The 20,749-nt window shown below is 33.3% G+C and overlaps 1 protein-coding gene across 1 annotated transcript in view; it reads left to right on the top strand.

The window, feature by feature from the left end:
• LOC149417770 (putative peptidoglycan muropeptide transporter SLC46) overlaps nucleotides 1-20,749 on the top strand; it is a 104,845-nt gene extending 84,096 nt beyond the window's left edge. The window contains exons 4-8 of the mRNA XM_089639411.1: nucleotides 613-714; nucleotides 14,688-14,825; nucleotides 15,944-16,027; nucleotides 16,969-17,125; nucleotides 18,958-20,749. Coding sequence (XP_089495537.1) covers nucleotides 613-714; nucleotides 14,688-14,825; nucleotides 15,944-16,027; nucleotides 16,969-17,125; nucleotides 18,958-19,240 — 764 coding nt within the window. The 3' untranslated portion in view covers nucleotides 19,241-20,749. The remainder of the gene's footprint in view (nucleotides 1-612; nucleotides 715-14,687; nucleotides 14,826-15,943; nucleotides 16,028-16,968; nucleotides 17,126-18,957) is intronic.

Here is a 20,749-nt window from a genome sequence, read left to right as displayed (position 1 = left end):
CATATGACTTATTTTTGTAATGAAGAACGCTTACTTAGCAAAAAATCACGAATATTTGTCTTAATTACACAATTTTTATTTATTAACGCCCTTTTTAGGTACTTTTACATATGAATAGTAACAATTATCAGTATTAGTTATACATATCTAAAGTGCCTTAGTAAAAATCTTTATTAGTGTAATTATTTCCCACCATAAGTAGTCTGGGCAATGGGGAATACCTACATATGGTAGTTAGTCCCAGAATTTCGGCAATGAAATAAATCCAGAATTCTAGTATTATGGTAGGTACTTATATATCTATAACCAGGATTGCAGAACTGATCGGGAGCAACTTATAATTGGCTATTGGAGAAACTCAGCTGGATGAGGAAATTACTTACTCCTTTGATCTTTGATTGTGGCGGGTCATTCCTCCTACACGAGGTGTTTCCGTTTATTCGTCAACAGAACCAACTGAAATCGAATCCTCTGGCCTTTGGTGCTGATCAAATTTGAATGATAAATTGGCATAATACCACCCCTCTCTAATTGATTTATTTATGTTCACTAACATAAATAAGTAAATTACCTGAATGAATAGTTTTGAATGATTCTTTTTTGATTTTCCAGGAGAAATGGTGGTCATCTACCTTTTCACCAGATTCCGCTTCAACTGGAACGAGGTTGACTTCAGCATCTTCTCGACTTACAGCATGATCACCAATCTCATCGGTAAGTTCATCTGCAATATGCATTTTAATAATGCCATTTACCATGTTCTATATAATAGCCAGATAATAAAAAATGAGTAAGTCGACATAAGTTTACAAGAAAATTGGCAATAGCGATTCGAATGTTAGCCTTTACCGAAAAAATACTCAAACTTGAGAACTAGGATTTATTGATTAGGTACTATAATCCAATAATATCACACTGCGCTGTCGAAAGATATTTCATTAACAAATTATTAGACATTTATACATAATACCCGAGATGTTGGGAATATATAACTGCGCTGCAGGAAGATAGTTCATTAACAAATAATTACACATTTATACATAATACCAGATACGTTGGGAATATCTAACTGCGCTGCCGGAATATATTTCACTAACAAATGAATACACATTTATGCACAATACTCGAGACGTTAGGAATATCTAATTACGCTGCCGGAAGATATATCATTAACAAATGATTACACATTTATACATAATACCAGAGACGTTGGGAATATCTAACTGCGCTGCCAGAATATATTTCACTAACAAATTATTACACATTTATACATAATACTCGAGACATAAAGACCCAGCTGGGCTTTTATATTATTTTTTAACACAAAGAACATTTAAATGATCATAACATTACCAAAACAAAATACTCAAATGCCTACAAAGCAAGATGGAATGTTTGATTAGTAAAAGCACAATAAATAAATTGAAATAACTCGAAGGCAGTTTGTTTAGTTAGATTTTTTTTTTTGCTTTCCGATATAAATTCTACTAAGACATGTTTATATTTAGTGATTGACGCTCTAAATATATCAACAACATCCTTATACAGGCAGAAAAATGAGTACGGCTGATTTATTAAAATCTTGTCAAAAACGTATGGCAAGCCATTTCTTAATAAAATATTAGTCCATTCAGAAAATATCAGAAAACGTGTTTATGCAGGTAGACTTTTCCTGATAAATATAATGACGAAATGAGACAACATTTGAATAACGTGTTATGCTACGTATACATACGGGAGCCGAACTGCCGAACTGAACGTCAACTTATGGGAAAGGAACGAAGCAACCGTAAATGGTGCGAAACGCCACTTTCAGTTGCTTCGTTCCTTTTCCGTAATTCATGCCTTGGATCGCGTTTCGGTTCCCAAATGTATATGTACCATTACGATATTATCATAACACATTGTTTTACTGATAGTTTGCTAGGAAATCGGACAATTCATTCGTTAACATTACATTTTTAATAGGAACACGAATAATTTTACCAGATTTTTAATAAACTAGCAATATTTTATATCAGTAAGTTTTCTCCGTGTAATCATTAGCCAAATTATGTATACGGCGAACAGGAAGATACAATTTTGATTCCGTGTTGGAGTTGGACTTATAATAGGTAGATATTGCCATAATATGCGGTTTTGTCAGATCGGTAATCACATCAAAAAGATTAGGCAGAATATGAACAATTTATATCACATAATAATTAATTTGCATTTTACGCAATGCCCAAGTGTGAAATTGTCGGTTGGTTTCAGGTATAGGTACCAAAGCTCATCAGGAATTCTATAGAAACCCTGTAGATACTAATCAATGTGGTCCATAACGTAATAAAACGTACAATAGTATTATAGTATCTAAACTACAAGATACTAATTACTGTAGGTACAATACAATTCACTTTCTATACCAAACAGTTGAAACGGTATCCTGTGCCAAATAGTGCATTGTAAAAACGCTCGTTATTGTTGAAGAATTCGCATGACGAATTTATTCTTGTTTTTCCGTGGGATTTTGCGAATAAGTTGCATTCGGTTATTACATGAACATGAAACCTATTCATTAGGTCTGATGCTGGGAAAGGTGTATTGTATCTTACTTTTAAGTTGAGAATCAGCACGAAAGGCTGGATCAATACTATTTCAATAAATCGAAAAAAAATTAATTCGAAAATAATTTTCTGAAAAGTTACAAAGTTTCATTCCAAAAAACTACGATTGAGGCCAGCACCAGTGCAGAGTGCGAAATGAATAAAATATTTAATGTCGATAAATGAGTTACTTTGCTATTTATAATCTCCAAGTTTTTTGTCCTATTTTATAAATATTATTTTTGAATAATTGATAATTTGTTGCCAACAAAATACTGACGACAAAAAAGAACATCTTGCAGTACGCAAATGATATTTTAAAGGTCTCAATACCCTTGATCTAGGTAGGTCAATTTTTTCCACGACTCTTCCAACGAAAGACCATGTATTCCATTAGTTCTGCCAACTACCGATGCATTTTATTGTGTTCGACAAACTGTGAACATTTGCGAGCGGAAAAAATAGACCGAGAAAAATCAATTCGCTTGATCAAACAAAACCGAAATAAAATAGGCATAATGCATTTTTTGTCTAATCATTTGTTTACACAAGTCCAGAAGGCGTGAACTGTAACCAGGCTAAGGACATGTCTGCATTTTTTAAATTGCGACAAATCAACACTTCGTGGTGTACGATAATGGATATTGGGTGATAACATAGAAAATAAGAGTGATAATAATACCTTTTTTTTATTATTGTACGATAGATTATTAATCCGATAACAGTACGGTCGTCTCATTGCGACAATCTTAACTTCTGGGAAGATAATTATTCAAAAGTCTTAATGCTATTTAAACACGAATTAAGTAATTAAACTGTTCATGCAACATCCCTCGTGTCATGGTATGTTTTGCTAGAATATCTGTTCTGCCGTGTGGTATCTTGAACAATCGTGGCGACAACTACGAATGAAGTTTTCGGGCACGTATAATCGGTAGCATTCCAAGGGGAAGAGGCTATCAATAGATTTATGAATTATTTTTAAACTAGATTTGCATAACGTACGGTTTCTAAGCTAAATCTATATGGTGCATGAACCTCGGATAAGTTCGATGCGTCCGCAAATAGATATAGACGTACCTGGGGATTTTTTCTAGGTTTTTTTCCAGCATTTTAAACGTAATTTAATTGGCACGGAGTCCACTCCTTATAACGCTATCGAACATGGCTATCATTGAATCGGTTCCATGATAACTCAACACAGTGACTATTCAACACACCTTTAAAAAGTGACATAAAGTCATTAAAAACGATGAAAAAAAATTACCTAACCTAACCTACTTAACCCAGTTAATCAAGTTTTAGTTTCATCACTTTCCATGACTATATAACTTTTTAAAGATGTGATGAATTATCATTTTGATGATTTATCCGGTCACCCATTGAATCATATACTCGTATATACGAAAACCATGTAAATGTTAAGGTCAATTATTTATTCATTAAATTGTTAACGCCCTTTCTATGGGATTTTCGATAGGAAGACGTAGTCAAAATTATACAGTAACAATACACACACAACTGAAATGCCTCAGTAAAAATCTTTATTAGTGATAAATTTATTTGGTGATAGATTGAAGATAACCACTAACTCGGTATAATTTTTTTTTTTTTTTTTTATTTAATTATTTTAATATTACATATAAACAGAGTGATCAAGTATTGCCCATCTCACTAGGTGTGAAAACGCCTGTGTTGAGATGGCAATTTACAGAGCGGTTGTTAACATACATACTATGAAACATGACACAATAATAAAATAATATTACATATAAACAGAGTGATCAAGTATTGCCCATCTCACTAGGTGTGAAAACGCCTGTGTTGAGATGGCAATTTACAGAGCGGTTGTTAACATACATACTATGAAACATGACACAATAATAAAATAATATTACATATAAACAGAGTGATCAAGTATTGCCCATCTCACTAGGTGTGAAAACGCCTGTGTTGAGATGGCAATTTACAGAGCGGTTGTTAACATACATACTATGAAACATGACACAATAATAAAATAATATTACATATAAACAGAGTGATCAAGTATTGCCCATCTCACTAGGTGTGAAAACGCCTGTGTTGAGATGGCAATTTACAGAGCGGTTGTTAACATACATACTATGAAACATGACACAATAATAAAATAATATTACATATAAACAGAGTGATCAAGTATTGCCCATCTCACTAGGTGTGAAAACGCCTGTGTTGAGATGGCAATTTACAGAGCGGTTGTTAACATACATACTATGAAACATGACACAATAATAAAATAATATTACATATAAACAGAGTGATCAAGTATTGCCCATCTCACTAGGTGTGAAAACGCCTGTGTTGAGATGGCAATTTACAGAGCGGTTGTTAACATACATACTATGAAACATGACACAATAATAAAATAATATTACATATAAACAGAGTGATCAAGTATTGCCCATCTCACTAGGTGTGAAAACGCCTGTGTTGAGATGGCAATTTACAGAGCGGTTGTTAACATACATACTATGAAACATGACACAATAATAAAATAATATTACATATAAACAGAGTGATCAAGTATTGCCCATCTCACTAGGTGTGAAAACGCCTGTGTTGAGATGGCAATTTACAGAGCGGTTGTTAACATACATACTATGAAACATGACACAATAATAAAATAATATTACATATAAACAGAGTGATCAAGTATTGCCCATCTCACTAGGTGTGAAAACGCCTGTGTTGAGATGGCAATTTACAGAGCGGTTGTTAACATACATACTATGAAACATGACACAATAATAAAATAATATTACATATAAACAGAGTGATCAAGTATTGCCCATCTCACTAGGTGTGAAAACGCCTGTGTTGAGATGGCAATTTACAGAGCGGTTGTTAACATACATACTATGAAACATGACACAATAATAAAATAATATTACATATAAACAGAGTGATCAAGTATTGCCCATCTCACTAGGTGTGAAAACGCCTGTGTTGAGATGGCAATTTACAGAGCGGTTGTTAACATACATACTATGAAACATGACACAATAATAAAATAATATTACATATAAACAGAGTGATCAAGTATTGCCCATCTCACTAGGTGTGAAAACGCCTGTGTTGAGATGGCAATTTACAGAGCGGTTGTTAACATACATACTATGAAACATGACACAATAATAAAATAATATTACATATAAACAGAGTGATCAAGTATTGCCCATCTCACTAGGTGTGAAAACGCCTGTGTTGAGATGGCAATTTACAGAGCGGTTGTTAACATACATACTATGAAACATGACACAATAATAAAATAATATTACATATAAACAGAGTGATCAAGTATTGCCCATCTCACTAGGTGTGAAAACGCCTGTGTTGAGATGGCAATTTACAGAGCGGTTGTTAACATACATACTATGAAACATGACACAATAATAAAATAATATTACATATAAACAGAGTGATCAAGTATTGCCCATCTCACTAGGTGTGAAAACGCCTGTGTTGAGATGGCAATTTACAGAGCGGTTGTTAACATACATACTATGAAACATGACACAATAATAAAATAATATTACATATAAACAGAGTGATCAAGTATTGCCCATCTCACTAGGTGTGAAAACGCCTGTGTTGAGATGGCAATTTACAGAGCGGTTGTTAACATACATACTATGAAACATGACACAATAATAAAATAATATTACATATAAACAGAGTGATCAAGTATTGCCCATCTCACTAGGTGTGAAAACGCCTGTGTTGAGATGGCAATTTACAGAGCGGTTGTTAACATACATACTATGAAACATGACACAATAATAAAATAATATTACATATAAACAGAGTGATCAAGTATTGCCCATCTCACTAGGTGTGAAAACGCCTGTGTTGAGATGGCAATTTACAGAGCGGTTGTTAACATACATACTATGAAACATGACACAATAATAAAATAATATTACATATAAACAGAGTGATCAAGTATTGCCCATCTCACTAGGTGTGAAAACGCCTGTGTTGAGATGGCAATTTACAGAGCGGTTGTTAACATACATACTATGAAACATGACACAATAATAAAATAATATTACATATAAACAGAGTGATCAAGTATTGCCCATCTCACTAGGTGTGAAAACGCCTGTGTTGAGATGGCAATTTACAGAGCGGTTGTTAACATACATACTATGAAACATGACACAATAATAAAATAATATTACATATAAACAGAGTGATCAAGTATTGCCCATCTCACTAGGTGTGAAAACGCCTGTGTTGAGATGGCAATTTACAGAGCGGTTGTTAACATACATACTATGAAACATGACACAATAATAAAATAATATTACATATAAACAGAGTGATCAAGTATTGCCCATCTCACTAGGTGTGAAAACGCCTGTGTTGAGATGGCAATTTACAGAGCGGTTGTTAACATACATACTATGAAACATGACACAATAATAAAATAATATTACATATAAACAGAGTGATCAAGTATTGCCCATCTCACTAGGTGTGAAAACGCCTGTGTTGAGATGGCAATTTACAGAGCGGTTGTTAACATACATACTATGAAACATGACACAATAATAAAATAATATTACATATAAACAGAGTGATCAAGTATTGCCCATCTCACTAGGTGTGAAAACGCCTGTGTTGAGATGGCAATTTACAGAGCGGTTGTTAACATACATACTATGAAACATGACACAATAATAAAATAATATTACATATAAACAGAGTGATCAAGTATTGCCCATCTCACTAGGTGTGAAAACGCCTGTGTTGAGATGGCAATTTACAGAGCGGTTGTTAACATACATACTATGAAACATGACACAATAATAAAATAATATTACATATAAACAGAGTGATCAAGTATTGCCCATCTCACTAGGTGTGAAAACGCCTGTGTTGAGATGGCAATTTACAGAGCGGTTGTTAACATACATACTATGAAACATGACACAATAATAAAATAATATTACATATAAACAGAGTGATCAAGTATTGCCCATCTCACTAGGTGTGAAAACGCCTGTGTTGAGATGGCAATTTACAGAGCGGTTGTTAACATACATACTATGAAACATGACACAATAATAAAATAATATTACATATAAACAGAGTGATCAAGTATTGCCCATCTCACTAGGTGTGAAAACGCCTGTGTTGAGATGGCAATTTACAGAGCGGTTGTTAACATACATACTATGAAACATGACACAATAATAAAATAATATTACATATAAACAGAGTGATCAAGTATTGCCCATCTCACTAGGTGTGAAAACGCCTGTGTTGAGATGGCAATTTACAGAGCGGTTGTTAACATACATACTATGAAACATGACACAATAATAAAATAATATTACATATAAACAGAGTGATCAAGTATTGCCCATCTCACTAGGTGTGAAAACGCCTGTGTTGAGATGGCAATTTACAGAGCGGTTGTTAACATACATACTATGAAACATGACACAATAATAAAATAATATTACATATAAACAGAGTGATCAAGTATTGCCCATCTCACTAGGTGTGAAAACGCCTGTGTTGAGATGGCAATTTACAGAGCGGTTGTTAACATACATACTATGAAACATGACACAATAATAAAATAATATTACATATAAACAGAGTGATCAAGTATTGCCCATCTCACTAGGTGTGAAAACGCCTGTGTTGAGATGGCAATTTACAGAGCGGTTGTTAACATACATACTATGAAACATGACACAATAATAAAATAATATTACATATAAACAGAGTGATCAAGTATTGCCCATCTCACTAGGTGTGAAAACGCCTGTGTTGAGATGGCAATTTACAGAGCGGTTGTTAACATACATACTATGAAACATGACACAATAATAAAATAATATTACATATAAACAGAGTGATCAAGTATTGCCCATCTCACTAGGTGTGAAAACGCCTGTGTTGAGATGGCAATTTACAGAGCGGTTGTTAACATACATACTATGAAACATGACACAATAATAAAATAATATTACATATAAACAGAGTGATCAAGTATTGCCCATCTCACTAGGTGTGAAAACGCCTGTGTTGAGATGGCAATTTACAGAGCGGTTGTTAACATACATACTATGAAACATGACACAATAATAAAATAATATTACATATAAACAGAGTGATCAAGTATTGCCCATCTCACTAGGTGTGAAAACGCCTGTGTTGAGATGGCAATTTACAGAGCGGTTGTTAACATACATACTATGAAACATGACACAATAATAAAATAATATTACATATAAACAGAGTGATCAAGTATTGCCCATCTCACTAGGTGTGAAAACGCCTGTGTTGAGATGGCAATTTACAGAGCGGTTGTTAACATACATACTATGAAACATGACACAATAATAAAATAATATTACATATAAACAGAGTGATCAAGTATTGCCCATCTCACTAGGTGTGAAAACGCCTGTGTTGAGATGGCAATTTACAGAGCGGTTGTTAACATACATACTATGAAACATGACACAATAATAAAATAATATTACATATAAACAGAGTGATCAAGTATTGCCCATCTCACTAGGTGTGAAAACGCCTGTGTTGAGATGGCAATTTACAGAGCGGTTGTTAACATACATACTATGAAACATGACACAATAATAAAATAATATTACATATAAACAGAGTGATCAAGTATTGCCCATCTCACTAGGTGTGAAAACGCCTGTGTTGAGATGGCAATTTACAGAGCGGTTGTTAACATACATACTATGAAACATGACACAATAATAAAATAATATTACATATAAACAGAGTGATCAAGTATTGCCCATCTCACTAGGTGTGAAAACGCCTGTGTTGAGATGGCAATTTACAGAGCGGTTGTTAACATACATACTATGAAACATGACACAATAATAAAATAATATTACATATAAACAGAGTGATCAAGTATTGCCCATCTCACTAGGTGTGAAAACGCCTGTGTTGAGATGGCAATTTACAGAGCGGTTGTTAACATACATACTATGAAACATGACACAATAATAAAATAATATTACATATAAACAGAGTGATCAAGTATTGCCCATCTCACTAGGTGTGAAAACGCCTGTGTTGAGATGGCAATTTACAGAGCGGTTGTTAACATACATACTATGAAACATGACACAATAATAAAATAATATTACATATAAACAGAGTGATCAAGTATTGCCCATCTCACTAGGTGTGAAAACGCCTGTGTTGAGATGGCAATTTACAGAGCGGTTGTTAACATACATACTATGAAACATGACACAATAATAAAATAATATTACATATAAACAGAGTGATCAAGTATTGCCCATCTCACTAGGTGTGAAAACGCCTGTGTTGAGATGGCAATTTACAGAGCGGTTGTTAACATACATACTATGAAACATGACACAATAATAAAATAATATTACATATAAACAGAGTGATCAAGTATTGCCCATCTCACTAGGTGTGAAAACGCCTGTGTTGAGATGGCAATTTACAGAGCGGTTGTTAACATACATACTATGAAACATGACACAATAATAAAATAATATTACATATAAACAGAGTGATCAAGTATTGCCCATCTCACTAGGTGTGAAAACGCCTGTGTTGAGATGGCAATTTACAGAGCGGTTGTTAACATACATACTATGAAACATGACACAATAATAAAATAATATTACATATAAACAGAGTGATCAAGTATTGCCCATCTCACTAGGTGTGAAAACGCCTGTGTTGAGATGGCAATTTACAGAGCGGTTGTTAACATACATACTATGAAACATGACACAATAATAAAATAATATTACATATAAACAGAGTGATCAAGTATTGCCCATCTCACTAGGTGTGAAAACGCCTGTGTTGAGATGGCAATTTACAGAGCGGTTGTTAACATACATACTATGAAACATGACACAATAATAAAATAATATTACATATAAACAGAGTGATCAAGTATTGCCCATCTCACTAGGTGTGAAAACGCCTGTGTTGAGATGGCAATTTACAGAGCGGTTGTTAACATACATACTATGAAACATGACACAATAATAAAATAATATTACATATAAACAGAGTGATCAAGTATTGCCCATCTCACTAGGTGTGAAAACGCCTGTGTTGAGATGGCAATTTACAGAGCGGTTGTTAACATACTATGAAACATGACACAATAATAAAATAAAATAAAATCTTTTTTTTTTAATTATACAATTCAAGTATTATAAGACAATATATTTAAAATTACTCAATGGATATGTTTATTGGAGGTAGTCGATGATTTTACTTTTAAATGAACTTTTTGTTTGCGTATTTCTAATGTCAGTAGGTAAAGAATTGAATAGTTTAGTAGCATTGTATTTAAAACTTCTTTGACCATAAGAGGTTTGACAAACTGGGATGCTAAAAGATTTTATATGTGACTGTCTTAGGGCTCTAGTGCTTATTCGTTCTTCAAACATATGTGCATTTTTAAATTGATGAAGCAGGATATTTTTTTAATACAATTTTTCCAAGTTAGGAACATGAAGTGCCTTAAAAATAAAATCAGTGCTCGTCCTCAATGGGACTTTGAGAATAACCTTCAGAATTAGTTTTTGAATCTTTGCTAAAGGTTCCAGGCAAGTATTTGTGGCACTACCCCAACTGATAATACCATATTCAAGGGATGATTGTACAAGAGCACAGTAAACTTGTTTCAGTTGTTTTTTATTTAAGATATCCCTAACGTTTTTAAAGAAGTAGATGAGTTTCCTCAATTTTGCCGTTAGGTTTGCAACATGTAGATTCCATTTAAGACGATCGTCTAATTGAATACCAAGATATTTAATGCTATCAACTCTACTTATAGAAGGACAAGTACATGGGATTAATAAGGGGTTACAGCTGTGTAGTTTGAGGCTTTGTTGTGAAGGTATGAGCTTATTTGATATTCTAAAAGTTAAAAATTTTGTTTTATCTGTATTCAGGGTTAATATGTGGGTAATTAATTATTTCCCTTCAGTAGTATTCTGGACAATGAGGAATACGTATGGTAGTTAGTCCCAGAATTTTTTCACTGAAATAAATCTTGATTTCTCTTATTATGTAGTGGAATCCAAAAGTTTATATGCAAGTATCTGACCACTCATGTAAGTTTTTTATTTCTTGTAATATTTTGTGTTTATGTATGTAGTGATTACTTTATGTTTGCTTAACTCAAATGTGTAAGTTGTTGACCTCGATACAGTCCTAGTGAGGTTGATTTTTATGTGAAAAATTATGATTTACGTGCAATTAGAACCAATAAATAAAGCAACAGATGTTAAAGAAGCTAAAAGCCTTCTTAGTGGGTTGGATAAAGAATAAGTTTTAAATGTATTGTAAAGTGTCCTCAATGTAATAGAAATAAGTAAAAAGGGTTTATAAAACATATAAAAAGTAATTTTATAACTAAATAAAAAAACACACAAAAAATAATAATTCTGGATTGGATTTAGAAATATTAAATCAGTGATAATGAATATTATAATAAGAGTGTTGCAGTTCAACAAAATTGCTGGAATACCCAATTTAAATGTTAGAAAGGGTACAAATTTATTTTTTATTCTTTTAATAACTTTGTGCCTACATGGATATTGTAATGTGGGTTCCAGACGGAAGAGTAACAAGATAATAATTTATAAATAATGCTAGCTGACGGTGTACCCGGTGTTGCTTCGAGTTATGCTCAGGAGATAGACATATACCATCTCAGGCTTTTCTGTAGGTCTTTTTATGATATACAATTCCATAGTACATTATTTTGATGTATCTCATAGGGTTTAGCCAGTGTTAGCAATGCAAACGACCGAAAATATTTTTTTTACGACTTGATTACGAAACATTGAATTTTTCTACTTTCTATAAATACAGTATACGTATATTATATACATAAACCTTCCGGAAAAAATTCTCTAAATGTTAGTGAAAACCCTATCAAATTCCGTTAAGTAATTTAGAAGAACTAAGCGCACAAATAGACAGACGCGGATAGGGACTTTGTTTTGTACTATTTGGAGATTATTATACAGGGTGTATCGGCACTTACCCGACAAACTTTAACCAGCTATTCCTTAGCATATTTGAAGTAAAAAATCTTATGTGCACTTTGCTGTCCGGTAACGTTTTTTTTTAATAAAAAAATTATTATTCATATTTTCACCACATGTCACCACTGTTTTATCCTTTGTCAAAGTTTGAAAACCCATCTGGCAAAAATATTTTATTCGAATTCCGTTGAATAATGCACGTGTGTACCTTTATTGGCGCACTTTTACAAGCACAGCGAAATGGCACGGCACCATTCGTCTCATTTTTAACTATTATTATTTAGTGTGTGCGAAAGAACTAAGACGCTTTTTGACATACTTGCTTATAACAGCTGTTGAACACGAAACGCAATGCCAATGACAGTGATGTAGTGTGGAAATTTTAAATTTTGTTTTTAATTGAAAAAAAAAATGCTACCGGACAGCAAAGTGCCCATAACATTTTTTACTCCAAATGTGCTAAGGAATAGCTGGTTAAAGTTTGTCGGGTTAGTGCCGATACACCATGTATACTACCAACTTGGTTGCTATACAATAAAAATGGCTGTTTCGTATTCAATATCACTGAACTTAGTAGATGTACCAAATAAGTATGGAATTTTCTTGGTTTGCCCAAGTATACCTAAAAGCAAAACGAAAATAGACAGATAGGCATTATAGGCCTCTGTGTTTCCTCCCCCCTACAACAAGGATGTCTTCAAGACTAATCACACCTTCATTTTATCAAAAAGAACCTCTACACAGCATCCCCAAAGATGACATAAGCCCTGAGGGGAAATTATTTTTCTCAAGGCCTCCTGTGAAGAGATAATGTAAAAAAAACCTTTTGTACGTTCAGATGTTCACGTTCGTACTTAAGTTCAGAAAATCATACAGACGGACATAATCGAGATATGTATATAATTATGTTATACTATAAGAAATAATTTGTAAACGATGTTAATCAATTCCTATGAGAAATATTACAAATCTATTCAGAGGAAGTAAGAAAATTGATAGGTCGTAATCGAATCTTTCGTAATAATCATTCAAATACGGTACGGCCGATGCAATTATATTATCTACCGACTTAACTACACTTTTTAGTTTGGGAGACAGTTGAGAGATTTCGGAAACGGATGATAACATTTCGATTATCAAAAGGTTACGATCGGATATTTCTCGATTACCAAAAGGTTTACATCACTAATAACTTCCAGTCCATGTTAATAACTAGAAATTATACCTTAATAACTAGTCTGGGAAAATACTTCATGTGTGTTTACAAGGCACTTAACCACACGATATCTGTTCGCGTCATAGACTAAATACAACACATCAATGGTTCGCGTGCATTAAAAAGCAATAATATTCGACAAAATAAATATTTTCTAGCAAATAGTTGGCCCAGAAGTAACGAAACCAAATCATTAGATTTTTCCTTTCAATCTAAAAACAAGTAATCGGTCTTCTATTGAGTAATAACAACTTGTTTTAGCACTGTTTTCAGCGGTTAATGATCCAAGACAACTACTTATTGCCTCATGGAGGTAAATAGATAGATAGGTACTTTATGCAGGTGGAATTTCCTCTAGATTGCAAAACAACGTTGTTATTTCGGATAAAAAATCTAACGGTCAATTGAGAAAAAGTAAAACGAATTTAATTTAACTCCATAATTGAGATTTAACACGAAGCGGTTTTGAAATACCTAGGTACCTACTTGCTGATTTTAGTGAAAATAAGGTGTCTATGTACTCCTAAGGTTTTTAAGGGGAATTTATTAAGCCCCGCATTCCCAATTTCAACCGATTTATAGCAAGTTTCTCTTTAACTCTTTAAGTTGTAAGTTCTAAAAAAAATGTTATTTTTTTGAAGATAAAATATACATTTTTTATGCCGATACGTTAATTATTTGAAATTCCCCCGATAGAAAAAAATCGCAAATTAAGCTCCTAAAATTATTAAATGCACATTTTGTTGAGAAAAATGCGAAAATGGTAAAATATTGCATAAAATTTACCAGGAACCTTATTCTCCGTGGGAGTCTTCAGCCACTTGATGAAGCTGGACGATGCCATCATTGGGATCCTGTCCTGCATGAGCAAGATCCTGTCGAGCTTCGTCTATGCCTTCGCAGTCAACACCTGGCAGATTTATATGGGTAAGATGTTTTGAATTTTTATGTGATCAAATTGAACCGTTGCCTCAAGAATTCATATAAACAATAAAGTAAATATAATATTTTTTGCTCGAAAATTGTGTGTAAGAATTTCTTTTGTTTTAATGTCGAATGGTTAATCTTGACAAGCATAGTAAAATTTCATGATTTTCCAAGGATCTGCGATTTTTGAATTTTCAAGAAAACGTCATTTACTGACTAACAATTATATGTACCTGCGCGCTCCACACGCTCTTCTGTCCTGTTCTAAGAAGATCAATGCTACACTATAAACAAAATTCTTGCTTGAACAGACTATGTAATAATAATTACAATAACATAAATCAAAAGTGGACTTTTTCAATTGCAATCTTAACAAATAAAAAAAAAGTTTATAAGAGTATTTTTCTGATATTTTACTTAAATGTGACCGTAGGTTTGCACATTGAAAAAGAAAACGTTTTTCTGATTTATTATTATCATGAGTGAGAGTGGGTTATTGTTGTATAGTTTTATATAGATTTACAAATTTAAATAATGTTATATCCTGTCTTATATTTATTATAATATGATATCTTGTCTTAATATGACATCTTCAATTACACCAGAATAAGCTCCTAAAATTAAATTATTTTTCACAAGCAACTTTTTTTGTTTTTTAACAATTTTCTTATAAAATCAATATGTTTTACTTTTCAAAGTTGTCTTATTAGAGCAGTCACAAAGAGGATATCTTTAAATGTTTTTATCTTGGCTATTCTACACATGTACAAACTGATAAAATATAAACTGTCGATATCCAAAAAATTAATAAATAATATCCTGACTTTTCACAGAAACTCGAATAAATTAACATATGAAAAAGTGGTGATAAGCGAATAAAAATCTTCCGACATTTCGATTCCAAAAACAATTGATTAAATAATTATAGTTCATTTGATTATTTTGAATCTTAACAGAGACTGATTTGATGCGCTACAATATTATTTAGCGGTCCAAGCGAAAATATTTACAGACTGATTCTATGAAAATATTGATCTTGTTTTATAACGTAATATTAATGTACAATTTAAATATATCTATCTATTATCTGTATAACATAAAGTTCGTTTCTTTTTCAGCTCCGCTTGTTGAAATTCTGAATGGAACTTCTTTCATCGCTATGAGATCGATCGTGTCCAAGTTGGTACCGAGCGAAGAATTAGGTGAGAAAAAAACTGTTCAATTTCTTGTATTGCTACAAACTACCCACTTAAAAACAATTAAGTCAAAATTTAGAAAATAATCATATTATACACAAATAATTAAACAAATTTACTTTTGTCATAAATTAACACACTGATGATAAATTGATGTGATCCTGCCACTGAGAGCTCTGTTCTAACCAGTCTGTTGAGAAGAAGGAATGTTGAAATATCAGCGGTACGTCAATTATACTGAATACAACACTGGGGTGAAAAGCTATGATGAAAATATTTTTTTTCACTTCTCAGGCTCTATGTAAAGGAAGGAGAGAATGCCATGACTTACCCCACGCATTTTATCATTTTAATGCCATTTATTCATAAATTTTATTGCATTAATTATTCTTATGGCTAATCTCGTTAAATAAATAATTATCACAATGTAGTTAACTTTATACAATACCTCTTCATTCATCAACTAATGTCCAACCTACATAATATTTGTTTTAATCTAGTACTTAAGTTTTTTTTGTTATTTGTTTTTGGGGTGTTATGCCGTGTTGCGCTAACTCCTTCTTTAGCCAACGTTTCGGACAGCATTGCAGTTCAATCATCAGGGCAGATGTGTTAATGAAAATAACACATCTGCCCTGATGATGAACACTGCAATGCTGTCCGAAACGTTGGCTAAAGAAGGAGTTAGCGCAACACGGCATAACACCCCAAAAACAAATAACAAAAATACTTTTGGCCGTGAAAATTTTAAATCATATTAGTACTTAAGTTTATTTTTTAATGGAGATTATGTGTTATAGGTTTTGTACGAACACAAAAAATACAAATACTACAAGGTTTTTATTTAAAATTATGCATGGATAGTAGTTTTGAATATGTTGGGTACGGCTGTTGGCAAAAGAAAGGTTAAAAAATATCGCGTGTGTAAATGTTTTGTTTGATTGCAGGAAAGGTAAACTCGCTGTTTGGCGTGTGCGAGGCCATGATGCCGCTGGTGTACGGGCCCATGTATACCACTGTGTACTCCGCCACGCTTTCCTCACTGCCCGGAGCCTTCTTCCTGCTGGGGGGCGCGCTCACAGCCCCGGCAGTCATCATATTCGGGTAAATAGAGGTTTTTTAATGCTAACAGAATCTGAATTATGATCAAATAAGCAGATCATTTTCATCCAAGTAAAACTAATAGTCATTTACTTATACGAGACAGACCCTAGAAGGGAGGCCCTGGGCTAATGCGAGGGGCAAATCATTTTTTTGTGAATTTATTTATTTATCAAAAGAAAGTACATATTACATATTGGATGCTTTGCCTGTCCAACTAGGAAAGTTTCCCGTTCTAAGACAGACTTCCGTCTACACAATCAACCATACTTGCATAAACTCTAATTTGCACAAGTAAACACATATGTTAAGAGGTCAAAACGTTTTTATAACATATTAAATTTGTACGCACAACCAGTTTTCGCACATGCATGTCGCTGTATTTAGACGGACCATACACTTTTCTAGCTATTTTATTTGATTATTTCTACATTTTAAATATTGCCTTGACAGTAACTAAATTTATTCAATCTTGGTATTTTGATTTAGTGTAGATTGCAAGTCAAAATAAAGAGTGATTTTAATCTCATGCGTCCGATTTAATTATTTACAGTAATTTAATAGAAATTAGACCAATGTTCAAGTTGCTCCATCAATATATTGATGCTCGGGGCCAGCTCTGTGTCAAATGGTGCCTGGCGCAAATAAAAACCTCAAGGGAACTATTAGTGCCTTGGCAAGTCAGTGCCGAGAGCATAATGCTTCAATCTCGTCTGCACAGGGCCAGCCCAATGATGCCGACAATAGCAATACAAATTCTTAATGATGCAGCACAGCAGAATCTTATAGATCTCATTTGATTCTAGAAAGCCGTTACCGGGAGCAAAATAGTAATTATTTTTTACCTTTCTCCGAGCGACGTATTCAGTTGCAGTTATGATTTCTTTGTTCACACAAATAACATAGTATCCATTGATTATATAACTAAAAAGGCTTTAAAGATGCTTGGCTTCCTTTGCAGAACTTTAACTGATTTTAAGTCCATAGATTGTATGAGAACCCTCTATATTTCATTAGTCAGAAGTCAATTGGAGTATAATTCACCTATTTGGTCCCCTTTATATAAAGTTTACTCCAATAATATAGAAAGAGTTCAGCACAAATTTCTTAAGTACGTAAATTTTAAGCTCAGAATTCCTATTGATTACATTAATTATGTCAGTTTGATGAATCAATTGCATCTAATAACACTGTCTGACAGGAGAATTATTTCAGACCTGGTTGTGTTACATAGAGTCATTAACAACTTAATTGATAGTCCTGCCATCCTTGCCACTATTAAACTCCATGTGCCGACTAGGAATACAAGACAAAATATAACATTCTTCTGCAATACATACACAATTAACTATCAGACACACTCACTGACCAATAGGATGCATGATCTGGGCAACAAGTATGGGGGTGCTATTGATTTATTTATTGATTCCATTTATAGAATTAAGCATAATCTATACCAACACTTTGTCGAATCCTACAAATTAGAGTAGCGTTGGTAAATTAGTTTTAATGATTTGTCTTTTATGTAGTGTTGTTGTAATTTCTTTCTTTACTTTATGTTACTCTTACGTTTTACTAATATTGCTTCATATTTAGTTTTTTTTTTTATTATTTCTTAATATTTTCTCATTATACTTGTAATCACAATTGTGTATTTTGTACCTTCTTTACAATGGATTACATCTATTTACTGTCAGTATTTCCTGTATAATACAGATATTCTCCTATGTACACTGCATCATGTATCACTTCTATGTAAAAGCCTTTTTAGGCGAATATATAAAAGCCCTCTGAGCGTTAAATAAATAAATAAATAAAATATAAATAAATTACAGGTGGATGTACACAGTCCATAAGAAAGATCGTCTGAGAAAGGAGGGCCTGGCAGAGAAGGACTTAGATAAGAGCGGAGTCATCAACACGGCCTTCCAGAAGGACGAAGAGAATGGAGAATTGGGAGACAAACGGATTAACAACATGCTGATGAACAAACCCGAAGGAGCAGTCAACGTCAGCAATGATGGTCACTTGATGGTACCCAAATACGACTATTCCCACCGACCATCACTAGGAGAAATTAACATGGCAGAAACAATTAAATGTACTTCAAAAATATAATAAATTCAGCCACTATTATTGTAAATAATATCTTCCGTAATTTCTAAGCTTTAAAAGTTATGCATTTGTGATTAGTTTATTTTGGTTGAAAACCAAGTGTTTAAGAAATAATATTTAATTTCATAGCCGTCATTAAGGGGCCATTCAAGTATTACGTAAACACTATAGGGGGGCAGGGGGGTCTTTGCTTTGCTTATTTTTGATGACATGGGGGGGTGGGGGGGTCGAGATAGTGATTACGTCAGCACTGCTCAGCAGTAGTTATTTTTTTTTACACATTGGCAACCCACACATTGTCTATGTTTGAAAACCGAATACATATTCGGGGATTCCCAAAAATAATTAATACGTTTAGGTACTTGCTTAAAAAACAGAATACATTAACAGAAAAATGCATATAGGTACCAATTTTTACGTAATCATGGGAGGGGGGGGGGTAAGAGCTTTGCTTACTTTTGGTGACAAGAGGGAAGAGGGGTAAATAATTGTAATAAATCTGCTTACGTAATACTTGAACGGCCCCTAATTTGATTGATTGGCGGTTTCAAATGGGAAGAATGGATAAACTGTTACGGGAGCAACTCTGAATTATGAAATTTAATCAGTGCTTTGCTGCAGTAAGACAAAAATTAGTAGATCATAAGTTGTTTGGGGTCCAGGTTTTACTGACTTACCCATTCAAAGTTCTATTTAGGTTATCTTCACATTTCATTTTCATCATTTCAGAGACATCTGTTTCTTTTCCCAAACAAGGATACCATCCGATTTGCACGCTTCCTTCAAATATGTTCGATTTTGACAATTCATGGTGACTCTTACCCATTTGAAGTTCTTTTTAGGCTATCATCCCATTATTTCATCTGCAACATTTCAGAGTCACCTCTTTCGTTTCCCAATGAAGGACGTCATTCAATATTGAATTAAGTAATTAATAAAATTTAAAAAGAAACATTTGTGTTTGGTTAGTTACGTGAATTTCTTCATTATTTCTAGGGTTCGCAAAACCTACACCTTTTTCAAATCCTGCAGGATTGCAGGATACAGTTCATAAATCCTGCATGATTTTTATTAAGGGGTATTGAATAGAAATAATGCCAACATTTAACTAACATTTTTTAAAATTATTTGGTACCCATCAATCATCTTCGGTACTATGTAGTAATATTGTAAAAAAGATATTGAAAATGCTAACAATTTTAAGAAAACTTTGATAAAAGATAAGATTGTAAAAGAACATAGTTTATGGAGCGTCCTGATACCCTAACGCGAACGAACATTTGTGCACAAAAGCCCATCAGCGGAAAACAATCTTTCTGATTCCACACTTATCTTGTTGGTGAGACTGTCATCGAGAAGTAAAGCGTAATCTTCCTCTGATATATCCATCCTCTAAAAGAGATATACCTTTCTTCAAAACTGATTCAAGGACTTGGAAGTTTCGGATTTCGAGACGCAGCTCTATAATCTCTCCCTAACATCAAGTTCAATTCCTCTTCCATTGTCTTTTGT

Source organism: Hesperophylax consimilis, chromosome 14, assembly GCF_061612785.1.
Source record: "Hesperophylax consimilis isolate HC1 chromosome 14, BYU_Hcon_1.0, whole genome shotgun sequence".
NCBI lineage: Eukaryota > Metazoa > Arthropoda > Insecta > Trichoptera > Limnephilidae > Hesperophylax > Hesperophylax consimilis.
This window is presented reverse-complemented; position numbering and strand designations above follow the sequence as displayed.